At 41.5% G+C, this 26700-nt stretch overlaps 1 protein-coding gene across 1 annotated transcript in view; it reads left to right on the top strand.

The window, feature by feature from the left end:
• Positions 1 to 1002: 1002 nt before the first annotated feature.
• The window catches only part of ccdc85al (coiled-coil domain containing 85A, like), a 26665-nt gene continuing 967 nt past the window's right edge, over positions 1003 to 26700 (top strand). Inside the window, exons 1-4 of the mRNA XM_069666116.1 lie at positions 1003 to 1248; positions 2477 to 3572; positions 23021 to 23078; positions 26628 to 26700. The exon at positions 26628 to 26700 is cut by the window's right edge and continues 967 nt beyond it. Of these exons, the coding sequence (XP_069522217.1) occupies positions 1003 to 1248; positions 2477 to 3572; positions 23021 to 23078; positions 26628 to 26646 (1419 nt within the window). The 3' untranslated portion in view covers positions 26647 to 26700. The remainder of the gene's footprint in view (positions 1249 to 2476; positions 3573 to 23020; positions 23079 to 26627) is intronic.

Genomic DNA, 26700 nt, shown 5'->3' on the forward strand with positions numbered 1-26700 from the left:
GCTGCTGTCCGTGGTGCTGGAGTGAAACCGTGGCAAAATGCTGTTCGTGGTCATGCTGCGTTCACATAACACGCATTAACATATGTCTGGGTAGAAAACGCTTGATTGCCAATGCCTTGTTGCCTATATCTTAATCTATCTTAATAATTAACCATTTGTGAAAACATGGATAAAAAGTCGCCTTCTTGTATTTATACTATTTCGATTCAGAAGTAGCCTATCAGGTCGCTCTTAAAAATTAAATTTAAAGTTGATGGAATGATCTCAAAGCCGGCTAATCATGCAATAGCCTACATTCGTGCTTAACTAGTATACAAGGTCTATCTTTCTGTCAATATTTTCTGTTCAAAATGTGCTGCCTTGTGCACACGTTGTTTGGAGAGTTGTAAGAACCTGAAGGAAACCTGAGTTTGAACTCAGCGTTTAACACAGCCTGTTTGGACTGTCTCTGGACATTAAGTGGCGCTGTAACCAAGCTATATATTTTAGTGAAGCGTAACCCCAGGAGAGCTAGAGAGAGCGAGAGCGAAAGAGAGGGGGAGAGAGCTGCTACCTCTGTCTCTCTGTTTCCTCCGTGCACAGCGGACTCTCTCATATCTCTCGCAGTGTGGACCTACAGGCGGCAGGTGTGTACCCCGACTGTCCGCCGAAGCTTTTTACACTTTGACAACGTTTTGGACCGATTTTGGATACTAAATTGAGCCAATAATTCATGCAGCAAATGGGTTGCCTATAGTTGGCTACACCCTGGCTGTTAGGATGTTGCAGTGGTAGACAGAAGAGCATCTTCCCCGCTGTATCGCACTCAGCCGGCACCGTCAGCTGTTGCTCTATCAGAGAGTGGGAGAGTCTGGAGCAACAAAAAAGGCCAAACTATGCGACTGACTTTCTGCTGGTAACCGTTATCCATCCAAAGACGACCGGGGAGCGGATGCGAGCAGAGGTTGTCAACGAGCCTCTGACTATTTTCTGCCGTTTGTCGGTGCCGGAGGAGCCGTGCCAATGGAGAAAGCGACTCCGCCGCCCCAGCCCCAGCTCCAGCTGTCGATAGCGAAGACTGAAAGTCCGGCGGAGGACATCTCCGGTCTGACTGACGAGGAGCTGCTCAAGTGGACCAAGGAGGATTTGGTGCGGCGGCTGAGGCGGTCTGAGGCCGACAAGATGAGCGTGATTCTGGACCACGGGAATCTTATCCGGGAGGTCAATCGCAGCCTCCAGCTGCACTTGAACGAGATCAGGGGGCTGAAGGTGAGGGGGCGCGCATTGGTAAAGGATGAGATCATAGGTTTGGAGCGCACCTGAGAACGCGCATAGGAGGGATGTTCTGTTGTAAGATATCAGCTCTGCAAACATGGTGTGAAAAATGATGGTTGTATTGCAGTTTATATTGTCATTGTGAAGGCCTGTAAGACAATCTTACAAGGCTTTAAAGGCATGCTCAAATTCAGCATGCATCTAGTTTTCATCCAACTTTTTTGGATAATTTAATTTTAATGAAGTATTACAACTAAGCTTATAAATCACAGATCGAATAACAGGCCATGAAGCTAAAAGTTCCTCCTCCTCATGCTGAATGCATGGGCATGTCCCTCTGTAAATCTGCAACTCTGTTCAAACAGCTCGGCTGAAATCTGGCAACCAGATCTTTCCCTTTCTTGGCTACACAAACTTCACAATCCTAGAAAATTCCTGCTCATAAATCCAGTGTGTCAGCACAATTTGCCTCTAAAACAATGTGGCATTTCCTTTGAAAGTATATTCTCCTTTTCAGTAACCTTTACTGCCTTTATTTTCTGCACTCCTATTAGAAGGGGATGTGGCACAGCGTCCACAATGTTCACAGTTAAAGCAGAGACCCAGCCTGAGGTAGCCTCAGAAGAAGCACATGGGGATAATTTGCCTTTCTTGGAGGCCTTGTCACCTCTCCACCCATCCAGGCTGCCTAATTACACAGGAAAGAGCTGGAGGGTTAGAAAGGAGGAGAGTAGAAGAGGGAGGATGATAGAGAAGAGAAGGAGCTCTTGGGGAGGTGAAGAAGGGATGTTTAAGTACACTTTGCTGGGTATAAAATGTTCGGGGCGTGTAATTTCACTTCCCTAACCCGTTCTTATTTCTGTGTGGGGTCCTCCATCTCCTACGGAGCCTTATAATCCACACTATGTACTTCACATTGAATGGTACGCAGTGAGCCAGTGGTTTCCTGGGAAAGATGGAGAGGATTAGGATTTCATTTCAGTATGATTGCATACAGCATTTGACTGTTATCTAAAAACAGCACTGACATTTATTGAAATTGGGATACATGCGGATATACTTGAAATTTAAATGAATGGAGGACAAACCATTTTGTTTTGTACTAAATTAAATGTTTTGTTTTCTCTGAACTTATCAGCATTGTCTCATTTTATGATGCTCCCTAATGCTGAGGTTCCGATTAAACTCATTTGCTTTGTTGTCTTGTCTTTGTTCCTTTCAGGACATTAATCAGAAGCTGCAGGAGGACAACCGTGAGCTGCGGGACTTGTGCTGCTTCCTGGATGATGATCGCCAGAAAGGGAAGCGTGTGTCCAGGGAGTGGCAGCGTTTGGGACGTTACAGTGCCAGCATCATGCGCAAAGAGGTGACCCTCTACCTCCAGAAACTCAAGGAGCTGGAGCTTCGTCAGGAGGAGGTAATCCGGGAGAACCTAGAACTGAAGGAGCTTTGCCTGCTGCTGGATGAGGAGAAGGGTGTGGTAGGTGGAGGAGGTGGCGGGGGAGGAAGTGGAGGGAGTGTAGGGATGGGAGGGTGCCGTAACTCCATAGACAGCCAGAGTAGCTTGCTGTTGGTGCCCGGGCATGGGCTCCTGATGAGAGACGTAGGAGACGGGAGCAGCACCTCCAGCGCAGGGAGCGCTGACAGCTCTGATCACCCTCACCTTAAGCAGCCTCACCTGGCTCCAGGGCTGGGTGGAGTCAGTAGCAGTGGTGGGGAAAAAGGGAGCCCCGAGCTTGTGCACAAACCCAGGTGTAGCAGCATCAGTGGAATAGGAGGCGGAAGTGGAGGCGACAGGGAGGTGTCCAGTCCTGAGCTCCCTCCTGGGCGCCTCCGGAGTACAAGCCTGGAGTACCCGTACACGCTGCCCCAGCTCTGCCGGCCCCGCTGCGGCTCCATATCCGTGCCTGACCACAGTCGAGTCATGCGGGGCCTCAGCCCGGAGAAATACGGGAGGAACGTGGGCCGACGGAGTCCGGAGCAGCACCCAAAGCACCACAGCTCTGATCTCCTCCTGGGCCAGAGGCAGCACTTCCTGGGTCAGGGGGGCAGTGGGGAGCTCTATCAGAGACACAAAAGGAGCAGCATTAGCAGTACTGGCTGTGGGAGCCCAGAGCCCAGAATGGCACATTTAGGGACCACTGAGCACCATGAAAAGGGCTGTGTGGTCCATGGGGGCAGCCCTGAGACTCATAGGCACCAGTATAGTATGAGCCCTGACCATGGGAAGTTTGGCAGCCCTGTGAGGGAGGGGCAGAGGAGGGCGGCTGGAGACGAGCTATCGCCACATCATCGAAGCATCTACAATGGCATGAATGGTAGGTGTGTGCGTGGTGTGTGTGTGTGCGTGTATATTCTGTGTGTGTGCATGTGATGTAATCATCATGTGCTTCCTCTTTTTATAATCAACCCCTCAAGAGAAACCCTGAAAATACTAAAATTATCTTACTTTTCCATGCACTCAATTGCGTTCAGTGATGCTGTGCAACATCTTTTGCACAACGTCAACACAAAAGCCACTTGAGGTAGTTCTTTGTGAGTTCTCCATGTACAAGCATACATTAGTGTAGAGACAGTTTTTCTATCTGTCGAATCTGAAAGAATTTTAAAAATGGAGAGCTGCTGTGTGATACTTTATTGAAAGGCATTTATTTGATTGAGAAAAAGGAAAGACTCTTCCTCTTTCTGTCTGTTGCAAAATGTACAGCATTATTGATTTTTATGGCATCTCATGAGGAATGTGGGTTGGCTCAGTGGATGAGAGAGAAAATCAAGGGTTCAGAAATATTTATTTTACATGTCCTGTATCTAAGTTTAACAGATTCATCTCAAGTGAACTGTGCTCAGATTTCAGTGTGTGGTGGAGCGTGGAGACTGTTGGCACACAGAAAGGCGCCCACATGCACCTTTTGGGCGATAAATAACCCCCAAATCTTTGCTGCAATGATGCTGTCTCAGTGAGATCAGTGGGAGTTAAGGGTGTCAGAGAGAAGGAAGAATATCAAAGTAGCAACTTGGCTGCTGTTTAAATACCCCACAGTGGCTGATAATGATTTCTGGAGTCCGGGGGAAAAAGTGCTGAGTGGCACAGAGCTGGCAGAAGCTAAAGGACAAATTCCTCAAGGTGAAATATCAGCCTGACTTTGGGGCTGATATTACACGAGAAACAGAAACAATCCAAACAAAGCGGAGTGAAACCAACACCACAGGAAGGATTTCAGTTACCTCGCATGAAGTCATGTCAATAGTTATGTGATATTATGTGCTGTTGTTACTGAATGATGAGTCATTTAGACTTATTGATCGCTTGGACTGACATGTTTTGTTGTAAATAGACAATAACAAAGCACAAACAACCGGTTAAAGAGTGTGCTTCCTGTGCTAGCATTAGCATTTTACAAAGGAGGATCAGTCTACTTTAAAAAAAGTAGGCTACTACTCAGTCTGGGAAACAGTTGTATAATGTCATCTGTGGCATTGATGATGTAATTGTGATGTCATCCGGGTTATCTCACTCTGGTTTCGAGACAGAAAGATTTTGATAGGAGGTCTTTGTTGAAACAAGTTACATCATGGGGACATTTATTTTTTATACTTAGGACTAGACGTCATGATTTTAAAACACTCAATTGTGGAAATGCCCCTTTAAGAATTACAAAACAGCCTTAGAAATGACAGTCTAGTAGTAAACAACCCCTGTATGGCCATTTTGTAATCTCTGTGGATTGCATCAGATTATCATAAAGACACAAACAACTTTGATTTGGACCATAATTCTGGTTCTCTTTGAACTCTTTATGCCCTCTGTAGCTCAATAAGAGATTTCAATCTTGATGTAACCTGAAACCCGTATGATGTCTGCGAAAGGCCACGCCGCATTAATGCCTTACAAATCCTTAATTGGAAAAATGTTGTGAGTGCACAGGGCGTCCACTGGCCCTCGAGCCTGGTGCTCTGCCAACTGTGGCATAACTGTCGTGAACTCAGCTGGGAGTGAAATGCATGCACCACACAGCCTTTAACCAGGTTCATAGATACATTATTAACACTGTGTGTGGGAGATATCTGAGTGTGTGCGTGTTGCAAAACAGTCACATCATAACTAGTTGTCAGAGTTGTTGTTTACCTCTAACAGGAGAATGTCCCCACAGGCCCTGACATGCCTCCACTGACCTGACAAGGACACTTGCGTCAATTGTCACAACATGATATTTACAGTAACATGAAGACATGCAATCAACACTAAGCCGGAGGTTGAAGATTTTGCTTTTGTGCTGCGGCTGCTGATTAATAGCTTCAGAATTTTGCTGACAGATTAAAATACACAAACACTATTCTAAAGGAAATGAAGAACAGGAAGGGAAAGAAAACATTTGTGAGGTAAGAGAAGTAAAGAGGTCAGTTTTATTGCCATGTCCGTGTCTGTCATCTGCTGACCCATCCTCACTCCCGTGTCCTTTTTTGGACGGAGAGGGAATTTAATTCCTGTGACGATGTAGTACACTCCACTCGCTTGGATTATTCCCTAAGCCCTTTGCACAGTATTATTTCATTTTTTATGTACTTGCGTATGTGCTTGTGTGTGTGTGTGCCACAGTGTCCCATCCAGGGTCACTGTAGCAGCGTGGGTTTTTATTCAGACAAATGAAAGTCTCATGTTAATGTGCCACTCGACAGTGCTGAAGCTCAGGCCATTTAAAATTCCTGACAAAATCCAAAATGAAAGCAGAACAAGACCCTGACCTCTGCAGCCCTTTAATTCAATCGACTTTTGGCATTTTTAGGGGAGCTTATCACACATATTCTGTTATGTCTACATCTGAGAGAAAGGCATGGACCTCATAATGACTGGAAACGGTCTTAGTTCTGCTTTGTAGACAGAGTTTTTTATTTTTGAGCCAGTAAGAAAAAAGCCTGCATATACTTACCCTCTCATTTTAACAAAGAATGATCGAGAAAAAAAGTAGGCATAAGTGGTGTAACAAAAAGCCAATTTAGAGAATTCAGGGAGTACTAGTTGCATGAATTACAAGTAAAGTAACTGCATGTTGCTTTCCAATTTCGTCAATCCCAGAATAACAATAAATATGGTCTTGGCCATATATAATCACGGGCCTATAAAGCCTGTGAAGACACTGTATGAAGTATTGTGCAGTACAAATAAACAAAGATACCTTCAGTTCACTTGTGACCCAGATCAAATTTGTCTTTCCATGTGATAGATTTGCTCTTAGTGAAAGATAAGCAGCCGTGCACACTGTAGTCTCCTGACCCAGACTACAGGGGTGAATGTTCGCTAAGTCTCACGGATCTCAGCGCTGCAGAGGGTCTTTTTCAGAAAGACCAGAGACTTAATCATGTTTTCTGCTTTAGCAATCACAAGTTCTGCATATTAGCCTAAGCTGCTCAGATGATCAGGAGGAGAAAAAAAGGGTGCATGAGAAAAAAAACACTACAGTGTGTGGGAGAACCTCTGTCCTTGTGATTCCAATGAATGCCATACACTCCCCACACAGTGCGCTGTGTAACATCTACTCTACCATTGATTATTTGCACACCCCTGCACCCCTGAATAACTGTTTCTGAGTGTCAAGATTACTGTTACTTCATTTTACAGTAGCAGGTTTAACACCCACAATTTATATTCAATTTATAACGCTGGGAACACACCAGACACGGAAGCGCCGCGAATAGCCGCAAAGCCAGTTTCCTTTCGGCGCCCATGTTAACCGATTGTGTTGTTCACACCAGACGTGCCGCGGCGCGCACCTCCGCGGCCGGCTCGCGCCCTGCAGCGATCGTTTCGGAGAAATACGCGTCTGGTGTGAACAGAAGTGCTCCGGCTCGCGCACGATTTTTGTTGCGCAGCGCTTCGCAGCGCTTCCTCGTCCGGTGTGTCCCCGGCGTTAGATCTGCTTACTTGATTTTACGCAGAATTCAAAAAAAGGCAGCTCCTCACTTTAAGCTAGCTACAATTCATTTTGCTGTCTGGAATGACAACCAGCAGATTTTAGCAGCTGTAGCTACCTAGCTTAATAACAGTAACTCTGTGAGGTGATAGGAAAGTCTATCTAAATGAAAACCCAGTAAAAAGGTCTTAAATACAACTTATTGCAAATTACATTAAACTAAAACAAAAACAAGTGAAAACTTTCTCAAATCTAATGAAAAGTAGGAGAGAGCTGCTTCCTTTGGCCTAAACTCTGATATAGAAAAACTGGCTGCTCCATGAACAGACAACACTACTTGTCCATAATGAGGATTTAAAATTCTCGTTAGATATTTGTTACTTAGACTTAGTCACTTATTGTATTTTTGGTTGAGTTTAAGAAGCTGATTTAATAAAATGTGTTTGTCATAAGAGTCTAGTTTTTTAGAGATGCTGCTTGTGAACTACAGGTAACAATACAGTTTACAGACTATTTGAAACAGGAATGGTTGGCAGTCTCTAAAAGCTCTTGAGTGTTTGCAGCCTTGCTTATCACTTTTACACGCTTCTTAAATTTTGATGATGAGAGATTACATTATAATCTAATATGATATGCCAAGATATTGTCTCCAAAACTGGTTTAATATCTTGCCCATTTGTCTATGGTTGTAACTCAATACCTACTCCCAGCTGTGATTGTGGTAAATCATTTACATATAAACTGAAAAGAAGAGGACCAAGAACAGAACCCTGTGGGACTCCTATTTAAGTCTTTAGAATATAGATGATTTTTAATGATTAATAATCACACATTATTCACAGTATATACTGAGAATATTGTGTCAAATGCCTTATCAAGAATCAGAAAACTGTCTTGCCTACTTCACCTTTAAATCAAATAGTGATTTAAGCTGTTTTAAAAACATCATTTAGTAGTCTTGACTGAAGCTAAACTAGCAGGTGCAGATAATTATTACATCCACATAGTCCTCAACTGGTGAGCTACAAAAATACAGGTAGGATTGTAATTGTCCTATAATTGCATGCCCGATCAACTGCTCCTGATTTAAAGTTGGTATAACTCTTGCTAGCGACTGGTGTCCCTCTAGTTATGGAAAGTTTGATGAGAGAAGTTAACAAAATGTTTTTGTGCTCTGGTGCTTAGTTGAAAACGGTCTTTTGAGTGACTAAAGGCAAGTTAATTACTGCAAGGACATATGTCTAATATGTTTGCCATAGCGTATTATGGTTTGCACATGCACTTTATGGGACAGGCAGCTTCATACTGAGAACTTTAAAATCATTGGTAAGCTCCACAAGAGAGTAAAATAAAAGTAAGTAAAAACTAATTAATTCATTAATTCAGTCGCTATTTGTCAGTTGTGAGGAACCAACTAATTCATTTTGAATTCAGATATTCTTGTCTGTTTGCTTACCAGATTTATTATTCTATTTATTCACTTCCGCATAGCAGAACAATTTTCTTCCAGCTCCGTGGTATAATATTCAGCTTTTGCATTTTTTTATATTAGCATTCAAGCATTCTTAATTGGGACATGATTTCTTAGACCTTTCTGCATAGCCATTATCTGAGCACCTTCTCATTGAATGTTGTAGAGCTGAATACATTTGTGTCACATTTTGAATTCACGTGTTTACCAGGGATAAAGAGCATGCCTTTATGAGTTCTAATGCTCTCTTAGATACTTAAAATGGTAAATGACAGCACTTATATATCTCCTTTTTAGTCTTCTGTCCACTCGAGACGCTTCACACTACATGTCACATTCACCCTTTCACACACACATACACTGACAAGTGACATGTAAGGCCACTGATTCACATTCATAACACTACAGGCTATGCCTTCGAGAGCAATTTGGTGTTCAGTATGTTCGAATTGTAGACAGGAGGAGCAGGGGATTGAACCACTAATCTTCCAATTAAAGGGCAATCCACTCTACCTCTGATCCACAGCCGCCTTAAAAATGTAACTATCCCTTCAACTACTCACTCAGTTCATCATAATAATTAGTAGGGCATTGTTTTTTCTATTATTCATCCTGATTATTTTAAAATAAAAAATATGTTTAGAACCTAGAATTTTGATGGAGAGTTGATGATGCTTTTTAGTGAACTATATTGATGTTAAAATTATGCTTTTATTTTGAAATTAGATGATTTATAATCTGTTCTTCCCTGTTTAGATCTTTGGTTTTTCCTTGTTACAATTGCTAAGCTAAGATTGGACCATTGCTGTTTATTGGAGGGTTTTAGCGAACAATTGTTTAAGCAGAGAATGAATCATAAAAAGACGTGTCTGGTGAACCTTTACAAATACACTGTTTGTCTAACTCCACTTGGATAAGAACGGACAAATGCTGGCAGCATATTTCTCCAATTTTGAGCGTTAAATATCTGATTGAATTAGCAAAGATCATGCCTCTGTCTCATTGATTCTATTAATCTCTATAATTGTAGCATCATTCAGACAATGTTGCTCCTCTGGCTGTTGTGCTGCTTTTAAGTGCAACAGGAAATCATCACTGCAGCTTTGGCCTCAGATAATGTTCTCCCTCTTCACTGTCACCGAGAAAGCCGGGGCTATCTCTCTCTTTCTCTCTCTCTCTCTCCCTCGCTTCCTCTTCTCTCTGCTTTCTCTGTCCTTCCATCCTAATTGGCTGCCAGTGTGAGCAGCCAGCTGTCGGACAGAGAGAAAACTCTGATTACAAAGCCCTCTTCCTGGAGGAGGCCGGAGGATGTACAGTTTGCCAGGCTGAGCTGAGGATGGAGGGGTTGAGGAAGTATTTGAGTGGATTACTGGCTGTTTACTTCCCTTCCTTCCCCGTCGTTTTCACGCTTCCCCTCTGTAACACATCTTCTCCTCTCTATCCACTGCTTCCTCACAAGTTTGCCAAGACCATGGATGGAGAGCGTGCCCCTTGACAAATTGTGAAGTCTCACAGCCTAAGCGGCCTGAAGAAACTCAAATGTTTGTCACAGCTGCTCGGCATGAAAGGATTTTGGGGAGAATTTGGCTGCTGTAACTAAAATGGATTATTACCAGATAGCCTCAACTGCACTGCTACCATAGCTTTACCCTTGAGTACTGGTTTGTTGCTGAAGTGGCTTTATGAAGGCTGACTTGACTATTTGCCCTTTGTCTGTATGCTATTTTACATTTAAAAATGGAGAAAGTATCTCATTTTTTATGTTTATCTTCTGAAACAGTAAAGAAATGAGAGAGATCGTTCGAGTAGAGGCCATCAGGGACATTTGATTCTCAAGGTGGATGTCTTTATCACAACCCTGCAAAGGGGGAAATGTTACTTTTAAATGCTATCATGGCATTTGAATTTGTAATCACACCTGAGACCAATTATCCCAAACACCCTCGCCTTTAGGCCATCAGAGCAGCCATTAACCAAGGAGTGCATGATTAGGCATTTTGTTTATCTACCTCTGGTGCATATCATTGTCATTTTTAATCAAGCCGCCGCCGGCTTCGTCTTTTAAAGCTTCGTCTGCATGGAAGCAAAGAGCCATATGTTCCCTCTTTTCCGTGTGCAACCCAAAGAATGCACACTGTTCTTCTGGCCCGTGCCCATATTTCCTGCCAAAAACTGGTGACAGCTGTAATGTCAGTGGGAAATGAAGTGTAAAATGTCTCCAACAAGAGAACAAAATTATTTTCGGCAAGCTAAATTATGAATTAGGGAGAGGCAAAGAGAATGATTACGTACAGTTATAGCCAAGAGCAGAATTTTAGCTCTAAAATGTGTTTTAATGTCAAAATTTGTCAGTAAAATAAGTGAAAATAGCCTGAAACATATAATTAAGCCAGCACTTCCAAAAATGGGCAGTTTGCTGTATACCCCACTCATAGCTTCTAAGTAGCCGTGTGAGTTATGATAGAGGCTGCTCGGCGTGTGCTAACGTCGCTCCAGCCCAAACCCCAGAGGTATGTGACAAATGTTCCGCAGTAGCCCCAGTCATCTGCTTGACACGCAATCAGTGGAATGGAGAACAGTCTTTGTCCTCTTACGCCGTGCCAGTGGGGAGCAGCCCACTGAGCTGAGAGGAAATTAGCTTGCTAGGCCAGGTAATTAACTGGAAGTTTAGTGGCTGCCATGTATGAGGGCAGCGCTGGGCCTGAGGGAACTTCTGTCAGTCCCAAAGTTGCCAGCAGTAACCACATTTAGCTGCGTTACATATATTTCAGCTGTAGCTGTGTTTCATGCTGGTGGTGTGAGGGGGACAGGTGATCAGGTGAGAAGGAGGAGGGTGGAGCTGGACAGGTGCAGCTGAGTGCATCATGTAGAATATGCAGGCTGTATGTATGGTAGGTTTCAGGTGTCCTACTATGTGAGTAGGAGTGGGCCTTTCTGTGGGGAGTTTGCATGTTCTCCCTGTGCATGCGTGGGTTCCCACCGGGAAGTTGTTTAACTTCGAGATCCTCCAGTGACATCTCTCCCTGGTTTTGTACCAGGTCCACATACAGTGCAAGCAAGCTGTTACTCCTTGTGTAGTCTGGATAAAGTCACAACAAATATTAGAAGTAAGAGAAAGATTGCGTCATTTCGCCTACATAAAGTTGGATAGTCTGTAATGCTCGGTCAGCCTGTCTGTTGTGCCTATCAGTGATGAGCCGCTCTGCTGCTAGCGTCAGTGTGATGGCTTTAACAGCCCCACCATCTGTTAAAACAGGGAGAGAAAGAGAGCTAACATATCGGAAACATAACATGTCAAAGCTTCCTCAGCTGACAGCATTATTATCCCCCTTTACACAACGCCCAGGATATCCTGTTGCTTTCATTCATCTCCTGCCGTACTTGGCATTATGTGCATTGATGTGATGTTTCTCCTGATGAGAGTGACGGCAGCTCCCATTACCGCGGATGGGCGGGCTGATCCTACTAGTGTAGAAAGATTGGCACCACTCTCGATATATTTATATCATTATCTCTCTATTACAAGTTCTCTTTCATAGATGTCTTCCAGTCTGTCACATTTCCTCTCAGAGATATTCAAATCAATTACAGCCCTCCACTGCTCCAGACTTCCTCTCCTGTTACAGCAAAAACTACATGTAATTGCCTCTTTTATCTGGCTTTGTGAGAGCTTTAGCTGCAGGTTAAACATTACATTGTGAAAATATTTGGGTTGCTGGATTTGCAGCAGATCATCAGTAGGTCATTTTCTGTGCTGGGATGTTACTCTTTTATTAGTATCTTTAAATGGGGGCTGATAAATATGTGTGTTCTTCTCTCAAACAATTAAAAAATACAACTTTTAATTGATATGTTTAATATTCTGCTTATAATTGTTTGATATATTCTTTTTATTCCATTAGCAGAGTGATAAAAATCTATGGTTCACATCTTAAGTGCGAGAAGAACTGTGTGAAAGGTGCCGCATGTAAAGAGCAGAGGGATGTATATTCTCAACATTTTTTAAAATATCTGATGCAAGACATTACTTCTACTAAAACGCAGAGCATGTCACAGCTACAGAAGATTAGTTGTTTTCATTAGGAAGGAGAGAGACAGAAGTGTAAACTAGCTTCACCCTCAGGACTGGGTCATCAAGGTCTGAGGGCTTGTGGGAGTTAAAAAGAAACAAGTCATTAAATACAGATCGTTGGCTCATCACGAAACAGCTAAGAATTTGTGGATGTTTCAAGCCCACTCACACACTCGCCCCACAATCTTCTACAAACTACTCTTTTATTATTCAGCAGCATTGAGGTTTGACGGGTGGTGACATGTTAAAATAGAACAACAGCAGTTTATCTTGCAAATGTCGGCTTAAATATTTAATTTACCTTTGAGAGTCACTGAAGAAAGCATGCCCCGGCAGTGGGATTGACGACACAGGCTCTTGTAGGATGCCAAAGGATAATGTGAGGGCTTGAACATGGCGGACAAAAGCAACGAAAGAAGGAAAGAAGAAGAGTTAAGGGCTGATGTTGTGATTGCACTCACTTTGAAATTGTGGATTCAAACCTAAGATTTTACCTATCCATCAAGCTTTTTAGTAAAAACACAGAAATTCCTTCTAATATTGCAAATGTGATGTCTACACCAAATGCTTGGGTTTGCATGTGGTTGCATGAGTATGCTTTCCCATTTGGTATATGTATGTCTGGCTGTGTCCCTGAACTCACCAAGGCAAAATAACTGCACACATACACACACAAAAGCACACACACAGCGCTCGTAGGCCTGATCAGCCTACAGCGCACCAATTATCCAGCTCTACTTCAGTGAGTTTCACGCTCCCGCCTCTCCACAGTCTCCTTCAGCCTCACAGTGAGCCCGACTGCAGAAAGCACGGCTTCAAGTTATTTGCTGTTCCTTCCTGCTGCCATCACTCACTTCATTACAGTTCTTACTCAGCAGTCAGAGGACACTTAGCATAAATTATAGCAGTTTATATGACATCTCTGCACTCTTATCCCTGTGTTTTACATCCCCTGCGTAGTCTAATTTGCCGGCAATAGATGTTGTTAAAGCAACTCTATAGGAGGTCTGTGAAGAAAGGCCCATTTCATCTATTTGTAATGTATAAAAAAGAGCATTATAAGAGCGTTAAAGAAGATTTAAGTCAATCACAAACTTAATTTCTCCTCGAAAAAGCAGAAAGTGTTGGGGGAAATGCGCTCTTAATAGGCAAAATAGCAATATACCTCCACTGTAATGTTGATGAGTCAAGCTGTTTCTTATGAAGAGATGTTCCACACTTTGGGAAAGATGCTTGTGTGCTCTTGAGGGGTAGTTTGATAAAACCCTTATGTCATGCATTATACTAGAAGCAGAAGGCGGTAAGATTAGCTTAGATTACATACTCCTCGTGAAACCACAAACTGTGTTTGTGTTGGGATTTAAAAAACATGAGACAACATGTTTATGAGTGTGAGATTTAGAGGTTCGGAGGTTTGGACAAAGCCAGGTTATAGCTGTTTCCCTTTGTCTCCAGTCTTTATGTGAAGCTAAACCAATTGCTTCCCGGCTTTAGCTTAATAGGCAATGACCCTTTCATCCACTTTTTTTCAAAGAAAAAAATATGAATCATTAGCCTCTTTTACACAGCCTGTTCAAGCAGGGACTGTTACGCCTTGCTGTCAGTGTAAAAGTCATGGAGGCAGAACGATAGGGCCAAGTTGCCCCGAGCTCCGAGCGGAGGAAGTAACAGAGGGGAAATAGGACAGAACCGCCGGTAGGACAGAACAGCGCAGTGTTTGTGTATGTCGAGCTGGCGCTGTTTGTTTACACTTTACACCTCTTGCTTCTGCAACGCAGTAGCGATGTGTTAAATCACACACTGTGACACAAATGTTACGGTGCAATATGTGAGTGTTAAAAGAGCTATTGGGTATTGCAATTCAAAATTGCCATTTAAAGTCACGACCCAACATTGTTATAATAGCATTACTTTTAGTCTTGTAGGAAGGTAGGGTCCCCATGCACCCCGTGGATATATTTTTCGAACTTAGTTTATTGTAATCCTCAAGGTGTCTAGTAAACAAATTTTGACGTTCCAAACTCAAAATATTGTCCCAAGGGTCTGTTTGGCAGCCATTTTTGGAGCTTGGATTTTGGATTGGATTTTTACGAAAATTGAAAATCTACATTACTTTTGAACTAGACATCATACAGAGACAAATGACCCCATTCTGTGTAATTGTGTCATCATCACTGTCATCATCTCTGTCATCACTGTCATCATCTCTGTTATCATCACTCTCATCATCTGTCATCTCTGTCATCATCACTGTCATAATTTCTGTCATCATCACTGTCATCATCTCTGTCATCATCACTGTCATCAACTCTGTCATCATCCCTGTCATCAACTCTGTCATCATCCCTGTCGTCATCTCGGTCATCATCCCTGTCATCATCCCTGTCATCATCCCTGTCATCATCCCTGTCGTCATCACTGTCATCATCTATGTCATCATCCCTGTCATCATCTCTGTCGTTATCTCTGTCATCATCATCTGTCATTTATCTTTATCATCATCTATGTCATCATCACTGTCATCATCCCTGTCATCATCTATGTCATCATCCCTGTCATCATCACTGTCATCTTCTCTGTCATCATATGTCATTTATCTTCATCATCATCCATGTGATCATCATCTATGTCATCATCCCTGTCATCATCACTGTCATCATCTAAGTCATCATCACTGTCATCATCACTGTCAAATTCAAACAAATTCAAATTTTATTTGTATAGCGCCAAATCATAACCAGGGTTATCTCGAGACACTTTATAGAAAGAGCAGGTCTAGACCGACTCTTTGTTAAGTTATTTAAAGAGAGGCCCAACACGAATCCACCATGAGTAGCACTTAGCAATTCGGCACATTGGCAAGGAAAAACTTCCTTTTAACAGGCAGAAACCTCGAGCAGAACCAGACTCATGTTGAACAGCCATCTGCCTCGACTGGATGGGCCGAAAATGGGATAGAAGGAGATGCAGGATAGAGACAGGCAAAGAGAGCAACAACAACATATGTTCTTGTTACCACAACAACATATGTCCTTGTTACATACTGTCATCATCTGTCATCATCCCTGTCATCATCTCTGTCATCATCTCTGTCATCATCACTGTCATCATCACTGTTATCATCTTTCATTTATCTTCATCATCATCTATGTCATCATCACTGTCATCATCCCCGTCATCATCCCCGTCATCATCAGTGTCATCATCTATGTCATCATCCCTGTCATCATCTAAGTCATCATCACTGTCATCATCACTGTCTTCATCTGTCATTTCTGTCATCATCACTGCTATCCTCACTGTCATCTCTGTCACCATTTCTGTCATCATCACTGCTATCATCACTGTCATCTCTGTCATCATCACTGTCATCTCTGTCATCATCTGTGTCATCATCTCTGTCATCATCATCTCTGTCATCACTGTCATCACTGTCATCTAGGGCTGCAACTCACAACTATTTTGATAATCGATTAATCTGTCGATTAGTTCTACGATTAATCTATTATTAATCGGATAAAAAGAAAAAGACTTACATTTTTGTATTAGCATTATATTCAAAACAAAAAAAATATTATATCTTGTTTTCTTGTACAGTACAATGTTAATATCTCAATTGTGTAATTCAATTAATATCTCCTTGATTTACTTAATAATTTCACATGAAAAAGGAAAATACAGACAAGGCCACCACAATAAAACAGGACATGTAATGAAATGTAACTAACCAAAATATATTTAATCCGATATTGCTGATGTTTCTGTTGTGAATAAATAAAAGATTCACTTTAGGCTGTCTCTGACTAATAGCGTAAAATATTCAAAAACTCCATAACGTTATGTTACACGAATTTCAACTAAACACACGATTACAAGTTAATTTAAACACAATGTTACGGACAGACATACTTTCCGTCATTTCTCTCCATGTTGTGGCTGCTTCCCCCAGTGACGTTTTCACAGCACATGCCGTGCATCATAACAGAGACCCTACTAATTGATGATGAAATTCGTTGTCAACTATTTTAATCATCGATTTTAATCGATTTAATCGATTAATTGTTGCAGGTCTACTGTCATCATCACTGTCATCATCATCCCTGTCATCATCTCTGTATATATATAAATACCCCCACACACACATAGGGAGAGAGACAGAACAAGCAAGCTTTCATTGTTCCTTTTAGTCAAAACAATAAAATGGGGTAAGATTTTGAGTGTAAATGAATCTGACTTTTTCATATTTTTCAGGTTTTAATACACCAAACTTGTCCAAATCATGATAATAACACTCTCAATCAATTCCTCATGCCAATTTGTTGAGTCAGAAATGCTATATGGCTGCAAAAATGGCTGCCAAACGGACTCTTGGGACAATATTTTGAGTTGGGAACATCACAATTTGTTTACTAGGCACCATGAGGATTACAAAAAACTAAATAAGAAAAATATATCCATGGGGTGCATGGAGACCCTATCTTCCTATTAGACTTTAGTGTTAGATTTAACTAGTGTCCGAAACTGTTGAATCACACAAGAGTGCTTTTAGCATAGCCGCCATTTTGTTCAGATTTGAAACACCAGCTCAGTTACTGACAACTTAATGTGTTTTTTTTAATTTTTGTTATGAATACACTCTTAACTCCATTCTTAGTGTAATTGTATTGATTTGAAGAAGAAAGACAGGCTACGAGGGTTCCTTCAACACTGACTGACAGCTAATGCATCCGTGACTGACATCAAGCGTAGCCATCAGCATGTCGGCGCTCCAGTCAATGACCAAAGAGTTGAAATTCCCCAGACCTGAAGCAGTGTCTACTTGAAGTCTTGCCTAACAAGTCTGAGCTCTTTCTGTGAGACAAAACTCTGACTCGACTCCATAAATATCCCACATTTTGTTTCCTCTTGCTGTATGCGCTTTGGGCACTCATAATCTCTGCATTATGCATTCAGAACTTGCCCTCGTGCTCCAGAGTTGCACATAACAGCACTGCAGCTGCCCGAGGGACGTCAAGACAAGTAGCTTGCCTGCCAGGCAGCCGCGCTGACTGACTGCCTGTCTCTCGCTCTGATTGTCTGACTGACTGCTAGCTAAACGGAAGGTCACTGATCTACCATGCATCTCCACAGGCTCTCCTGCCCAGCCAGCCTGAATTATTTATGTGGCAGATTTTTAGGAGATCTGAGGGAATGGCCATGTGAAATTACCTTGCATTGATCCTGTAAGTTGAGAGAAGGAGAGGGGGGGAGACGGATCAAAGAGGATTGAGAGATCAGCAGCGGTGTGGAGAGGAGCTTCATGTGTTTACTGGCTTGATTCAGACATCAATAACAACTTGATAACAGGTGCAAGTTATAAAGACACACCACATCGTTTTTTTAGAGCTTCTGTGTCTGTATGTTTGGATTCTGGCCACCTTGAATAAGTATTACACCAATTTTCATGAAACAAAAGAGGTCTGATTTAGTTAAAGGCACCTTTAAAACAGCCTTAAATCTCTTATATGAGCTGTAAGATTATGAGTTATAGTTAATAATTGGTGTCTGGCTGGGCAAGGAGAGGAGTTCCTCATCCAGAACAGTGATTTATTCCATGTGGGAGCGAAATCTCCCCAGCCAATCTCACAGATCTCTTTGTGGGGAAATTTAGAGCTTTCACTCGCACCCTGGTGCACAGAGGTGGACTTTAAGGGAGCTTAGGCCCCACATTATTCTGGAGTAATCACATTATCTATATACTCTTGCTCTGACCCACACGGAGCCCCCTTCCCCTCCACACATCCCTCACATCCTGTTAAATCCAATTTCGGTTTTAACGCCCTGCCCATAACTGAATCAACAAACACGCTCCAAGTGTGCTGTATGTTTTCACACTTTGTAACTCTCCTTGAAGAGGTCACAGACACTGGCTGCAATTCAGACAGAGTAAGTTTCATTGCCCTTTGATGAAGTTCAGTTTAAAGGGATTTTCTGGATTTTGGAACATGCCTGCTGTGTGTTAACAGGATTGGTCATCACAAGACAGTTAGTAATCTTGTGACCCCTGTGCATGATGTGTGTGTGTGTGTGTGTGTGTGTGTTTGTGTGAGTGCTGACCTTGAGACAGCAAATTCATTTTAAAGCTAATTGTTGTTTTGGTTGAGAAGCTGGTTCCTGATAACCATAACTGAGTTTCTTTAAAGACCACCAGCTGATTCCTCTTCCTGCATTTTTTCCTTACATATTTTTAAACTGTGCTTTTCTACTTGTGCTCTGATTCCTGACTCACAGCTGTGTTTACCATGATTTACAGAGCAGCCAGACTGACGTGAAAAATATCGCAATGAGACAATAATATGAAATATTTGAAAGTGATCTGGAAGTCTCAGACAAGGTTATAAGCTTAGTAACAGAGGGGCGCCAACCTTTTTACAGCAGGGTGGTGGCAAGGCCCTGCAGACATGTTTATTATGACAAAGTAATCTGGAACACATCTGGAACTAATCACACATAGTGGGCGTAATATTCATTTTAGATTTAACATAAATTGATGTTTCAAGACTTGGGCAACAGTCCACAGAAACTGCTGGGATGTGAAAAATCATCAAAGTCCAGTTTCTACTATCTAATTAGCTCCACTTCCTGTAGACGTTTTGTGTATTTGTTCCTGTTGGGAGGCTCTTGGTGGACCACTGCAACCTGCAATCAGAGAGTCAGGTGACAGATGAAGACTAGTGACAGTGTCAGTCAGCTACATTTTTCAATAGCCTTGCTAACGTGTCTTCTTGTACTGTAAAAGGACATTATGCTAAAAACAAGGGTCAAGTTGCGCTAGTTTTTAGTGTTAAGTTGCGCTAAACTGTAACACGGATGTCCATTTGAAAACTGGAAGAGGCCGTACAACCGGTAACATAGGAGAGATGTACTTGCAATGTTAAAACCTTAGTCAGTGTGACCTTTAAAGTACATTGTGGCTCACACAGAGGGTTAACATGCTAGCAGATTAGATTAGTAGCTGTCGCGTTAGCTTAGCTACCCCTTCACATGACCATTACCTTATACCTTGTAGTGTTTTTTCAAGAGTGTCCAGTTAATGTAAGTGTGTTAAAGTTGTAATCTCGAAGATCACAGTTTTGTTCTCTTTCACCTATGTTGATAAACATTAATTGCAGGAGCACACTTCCCAGATATTCAGACAGTGTTGGCTCCGGGTGTAACTTGATTTCGCCGACTGTTTGCCTACATCTGAGCGTCGAATTTGTTTCTTTTTCTTTAGATTTTCACTTTTTTTTGTAGTTTTATCTGTAGTCATCAACCTTTTTTTGTTGGTTCAGTAGATTACTGTTTACTCGCAACACTTGCAAAGACCGGAAAAGCAGCGGCTTAGCTCCGCCTACCGCCTCACTAACTGTATGCCGCTTGTGATTTTTTTCACGAGACATGCATTCTGTAATACTGCAAATGTAAAGGCTTTCATCAGTGGGCCATAGGCTCAATCACCATTGTGATACCTCATTCAGCGATAGATAATGACTTACAATTTAAATTAAAATCTTTGAGATTATACCCTTAAGCTGTATATACTATATACTACTATATACTATATATATTAGCTTTGGAGACTATTCATGCTGTAGCTACCCTGGCAAGCACGTCTATGAAAATTCCTGAAAACATTGTTCTGATGTCACAAGAAATTGTTGATAGTAAAGATAGCATTAAGGATCTTCCCCTCAACACAAACTGTCCATTACAGGACAGTATTACAGATTCATAAGAACTCTCATTCAATGATAAAATTGATACATGGTGATTTTATTTCCAACATTAGTTTGGAACCACATTCAGAAACTGCTGTGGTGTCATTAATAAACCGCTTTTGTATCGATCTATGAGAGCATGTTCAGACAAAGTCCTGCATTAAAAGGAACCATCTAACCAACTAGCAGCTTCACTTCCTGTAGACTCTGTGTGTTTGTTTGTGTTCGTGTGTTGGGAGGATGTGAGATGTGATCATGTATTTTCCACTCTCTAACCGGTCTATGAGCTTTGCGTTAGCCGTGAAATCAATTCCATTCCACACACGCTGACCTCCAAATGAAAATACCCTCCAGCCCACCGCTGCATCCCCCGAAGATAAACAGAGTAAGAGAAGGGGCGGGGAACTTTGTGAAGGTGGCTACTGGAATCTTTAACAGAACTTGGCGGTCACAAGAGCGTTATGAATCTTTAATGAGAGATGTTAGCGCGCCAAGAGGAGAGGAAATGTGCTGAAAACATGATTATGGGCTCATGGGGAGGAAACTGTTGGTGGAGGGAGAAAGAGAAAAAGAGATATCAAGCGGGGGAGCAAGGATAAAAGAATTGTTTTGAAGGGCAAAGGAGGTGAAAAAAATGGATAACATTTTTAAAAGATTGGACCGCTGAAGGCAAAGGTGGTTTTTCACCTCTAAATTGGACCAAGTTTTTAACCGTTTTTCACAGAGCCAGAGAATGAGAGGGCAAATATTGTGTGTTGTGTACTTTAAAACAGCTAGAGGTTAACTTAATATCATTTGAAAACAATACTTCAAAAAACAAAGCAGCACAGTAGTGTTTAGTGGAGGATTTCAAGATATAGGTCAAGAGCCTGCTTCGTGTTAAAGTACAGTAATTTGGATGTCGACTAAACTTTAAGTGGACAAAGCTTTTTGTATCTGTCACTTCAATGCAAAAGAAATCTTCGTTTCTACGTCTCACTGTCTTCCATCTCTTTCTCCTACTGTTATGCTGTAAAATTAAAGTGGTAATCTCGAAGATCTCAGTTTCTGTCTCTTTGGCAGCACCTATGGCGATAAACGGTAATTGCGGGAGCACAGTTCCCAGATATCCAGACAGTGTTGCATGTGTGACTTCCACGGTTGGCTCCGATTGTAAAGGGTGTAACTCTTGATTTTCCTCGCTGAGTGTCACTTTCCTTTTTAGACTGTTTACCTTCATCTGAGTGTCAAATTTGGATTTTCACTTATTTTTGAAGTTGTATCTGTAGTCATCGATCTACAGCCGCTTAGCTCCGCCTACCCTCTCTGGCAGACCAACCACTGCTGGGTGATGGAAAACGCTCGTTGTGTGTGTGTTACCTCATTCAGCGATTGATAGTGACTTAACAGACATTTATTTACATGAAACTCTTCGACATTATTGCTTTAAGACCCAAAAATTTAGCCTTAAGGCCGATATTTCTGAATTTATGGTGTTGGCAGCAGTGGGATAACTCATAAAGAATATCAGTAGTTATAGTTATAGTTCGTCTAGCGGCTATAAAGGTGAGAATGAAGTTGGAGTCACGACTTTCCAACCAGATTTTTTATCGTCATTCATATATCTGTTTATCGAGATTGAATGAGCTAAATTGTATTCAGATGCTAGCTGATCGGTCTGTGTGTTCTGCCTCTTTAGCTCTCCGTACGGACAGTTTTCTTGCGTCAGCCAAAACCCTAAGTCGATAGTACGACGACTAATGGCTATGAGAACTCTTCAGACACATAAGTCTTGTCCCTACAAATTCCACATTCATGCGGATATCTGTGCACAGAAATTAATACAAGTCTGCCTGAAGGTGTGCATGTGTGTGTACATAATCATTCACATTTAGCCACACTGTGAAGGTTGTTGGCACTCGGCTTGGTGTCACAATTGAAACAGACGAGGGGGATATGTGGAAAAGATATAAATGCTGCTCTATACAACACAAATATTAAGTGGAGGCCATGGACCTGATTCTTTTGAGTGTATATGTCTTTCAGTGAATTGTGAAAGTCTTGCCTGTCTAGATTCTTACTTTTGTCACACAATTCTTTAAAAAACATAAAATACATTCAAATATGGCACAAATAGAAATCATTATGCCTACTTGTTTTCTGGCCAAGCGTGTAATGACAATATTGGTACCACTCTCATATCTACACATTTAGTTTGAAGCTAGCTGGGAGGTTATAAGCCTCACAAAAAGACTGGAATCAGTGAATTAGCATTAGCATTTCTAAAGTAGAAACTGTAATCTGTTGTTTCATCTGGGATTATGAGCTATTTTTTAAACAACAGTTCCTAGTAGTGACAAAATCTTTGGACAGGGTCAATCTAGCTGCTTCCATTATTTTTGTGAAGCTAAGCTAATCACCTCCTAGCTATAGCTCTGTATTAATGCTTTATAAATGAGTCATTTTCCCTTGTTTTGACTCAGTCAGACGTCAGCTCTACATCATTTAATTAATGACGCGCTGCTTCCCTGTCAAAACAACAGATTTTTAAACTCATCTCTTCCTCTGTTTCTCTTGTCCTCTCTTTCTGTCACAGCTTTGATATCAGCCGGCTGCTGCACCAACAACTGTAGAAATGTCAAGCTATGGGACAGGTAAGAACCCCTGCTCGCCTTGTTTCTTCTTTTGTGTTGATTAGAGTCTTTGAAAGAAGAAGAACAACCAATGAAGGTCCCTTTGTCCTCTCTCCATGGGGGCTCATAATCCTGTAATTAGCTCCCATTAATGTATTTTACCATACAGCATGCTACGTAGCTGAAGTCTTGAAGCCTATTTACATTTAACTGTTCTTTTCAAGGGTATTTAATAAAGAATAGAAATAATAGATCTGAGTTGAATATTGTCACATCTGTCTCGATTAACTGATCAACACATTATCTCTGACTTATATCCTGTTCTGATCCTGTATCATTGCAGGGTCAGTCCTTGAGTAAGTCCAGTGTACCGGCTCCAGATGAGTAATGTGTTTGCATGCTTGGTCTGGCCCAGGTGTAATCACAGAGGGTTTACAGTGGGACAACAGAGTTAGAGGTGACCCTATCCTGTCCCTGTGTGTCTCCTGTGTCTTCAATCAGGCCCAGTGGGAGGGCGAGATGGCTCTGTTAATATTTAATGACTGCAAGACAAGACATACCTGTCCCTAGAGGATAGTCACGCCCCCCTAGCCACTCCTGTCACAGGAAAAAGCAGACACACAGTTATCTTTATGGCAGTAATTCTCTCATAATGGTTCCTCCATACGTTCTGACTTTATCTACCTGTGGCCTCTTCCTCCTTTTCTTCCACGCGGGTCTTTTCACCTCATCATTCCCACTTGGCCTCTCCCTTTTTCAGCCCACTCCCACTTACTTCATACATAAATATCAATGACTTAGGTGAGGTGAGGGAAAGTAGAAAGAAGTGTACTTTATGTCAGTAGATGATTTACAAGCGAGCCACAGCTATATGCTAACAATGCAGTCTGAAGCCGGGTCCCCTGGCTCTCTGCTGTGCTGCAGACAGACGCAGGTGGGAACAAAAGGACCTGTCACTGATAAGCAACACAAAAGCCTGCAGTGAATATCTTAATCACTCAAACTCACTGTCTCTTTCTGTCTGTTTATCCATATATTTGCCTATAGTTCAGCAGCGCATACATATTTTGGGTTGCCTAAATGTGAAAAATCCCTGTTGCTGATTCATCGTCCCTAAAATCAGTTTATCAACAGCACTTAGAAACATTTATATTTGTGGAATTGATGGATTTTTCTCAGAATCCTGCAAAAGATTAACTTCAAGGTTAAATTCAGTGTTTGTGTATGAGAAGGAGGTACTTTAGTGTATGGGTAATGGTGTTGTGAACACTGGCTCACTTTAATGGCTTTCTGGCACAGTTGAACAGAACAGAGCCACCCTTAATGCAATCACTAACAACTGTACTTTTGTGACAATGTTTGCTGTGAATAAAGGAATCAGGGTGGAATTTTAATGTTCGTGTTGCTGCAAATGGTTCATCACCATGAATTAGAGTAATGCTTCTTCGAGAAATACATCGCCTTGAGGAACATTAGTTTTGCCTGACTTTGCAGGCAATTACTCACCAAACACAAAATGTGGTCTAGACTGCCAATTAAAAACGAGGTAGTCCTGACTTCATTCAGAATATCTAAGCAGAGAGACTGGGCTCATATTAACATGTCCATAATCAACCAAAAATTTGTATATAACACATGGAACTGCACAAGAAAAATGCACTTGGTAATCCAAGCAAAAACTAAACCTGTACCTGTCACCCCAGTATTTGGCATTAATAAGCAGTTTAGTATCATTTATGAAATATAGTTTTTAACAGACATTTAATAAATGTAATTGTGTTTTACAACATTAATGTTCGTTGTAAAACAAAAGTAGATGTTTTTTTCTATCTCTGTAAAAAAGTAAACAATTTATTGCCCTGATTTGTAATTTACAAATTTGGGATTATGAGACTAGCACTAAATGAATGTAAACTCTGAAAACTAAAAGCCTTTGCACACCAAGTCCGTATTTTTTGTCTGAAATTGTCACATGTTAAAAGATAAATACGACCTCACGTTGTGTCAATCGCGTTTTCACACAGTATCCAAAAACTTCATCCATCATTAATGTTTTCGGAACAGGTTTGATTTTCTGCGTTTTTTCCATAGACTGTATAAATAACAGACGTAGTCTCAGTGACGTCAACCATTGGTTTCTGAAGAAGTGTTTTCAAGCCTGAATTGTGCTGGCGCTGGGGGTCAGCATATTGGAAATGCAAGAGCAGGCTAAATCCAGAGGCAGGCAAAGAGGCAGAGCGCGAACAAGCTGAAGCCTATGGCTGAAGACTATGGGCGGACCGCATGAATCAGCCAGCTACGGATGAAGCTACTTTGAAGCTAGGCTATATGCTAGTCAGGGTAGTTAGCGGTTATTAGCCATAGACTGTATAAATAATGAATGAGCTAGTTTAACTTTGCCAGGAGGAGATTCTGTTTGTGACAGTGACTGACTGCAGGTGTTTAGTTATAGAATAAAGAAGTAGCGAGTAGAGAGCGGCAAGCCAACACGTAACGGGAACTTAAAGTAACCGGTCTCTTCATCACTACGGTCCGCTGTAATCTCTCCGGGGAAAAGCCAACAACACCTGACTCCTATTTACTGGCCGACGATTAAGTGAATGTGTGATAAACACTGAACAGGCTAACAAGCAGCTAAAGCGAGCACAGTATACCTTAGTATACTTTGTGCTAAAAATATTTGAAGACAATTATACTCACATTTAACTCACTAAAAAGCTTTAAGGTTTTTTCGCATCTGTAAAAAGCCTTTAGAGAGTTGTTTGACAACTCAGAGCCACCATACATGCAAACAATATTTTTAAAATGACATCTGATAAGCTCATTCATTTTGTCTCACAGCACAAAACACTTTATGATAAATCTACCAAAGAATATAGAAATGCGGAATTTAAATTTTTGGAAAGAAAATAAAAACGCATAGAATAATCAAACGCATCAGACTCAGTGTGCAAGGTTTCTGTGCGTAACGTTTTTTATTGGATGACGGATAAAAAACGCATACGAAAAATACGGACTTGTGCAAAGGCCTGTGCGGAATGCCTTACATATTTTATCAGTTTATAAACTCTAAACGACAATGTGAAAGACTGGAGAATGAAAAAAATGAACTAATAAGCCCAATTAAAAAAAAAAAAAACAATGTCTTTTCAGTGATCTGCATGCATTTATATACTCCACAGGGGTGTAGCACTAAATCATTGGCCCCTGTACATGGGCATTCTCCATGAACCCAGATTAGCATCAATTCATTCTAGTATCTCCGTGGGTCTGATACCCCTGGCAATCAAACCTTGGTAAAGGTTAAGGTAAAAAAGTATCCTCTGCCACCCAAAAATATCTTTGTTTTTGCTCAGGTGCTTGAAATGTTGCACTACTTTTAATAAGAAAACATTCAGTAACGTTCTGTTGTAATGTGTTGTAATATATAAGAGTTTCATTGAGTCCCAGTTGCATTTGTCCCTGAGCTTTTCTTGTGTATGAAAACAGGAAGATTAGGATAAGTAATGTCCATGAAAAGATAAACTGTGATAGTAAGATCTCCTTTTCTTTTTTTCTCCTCCTGTACAGCTTCGATGCCTCGTCTTGACCCCAGCTTGACCAGCTAATCTCCTCAAACAGAGGGGGGGTTGCAGTGGTACAG

Source organism: Semicossyphus pulcher, unplaced genomic scaffold (assembly GCF_022749685.1).
Source record: "Semicossyphus pulcher isolate SPU_LCO1_2020_fin unplaced genomic scaffold, fSemPul1.0.p SCAF_17, whole genome shotgun sequence".
Taxonomy (NCBI): Eukaryota; Metazoa; Chordata; class Actinopteri; order Labriformes; family Labridae; genus Semicossyphus; species Semicossyphus pulcher.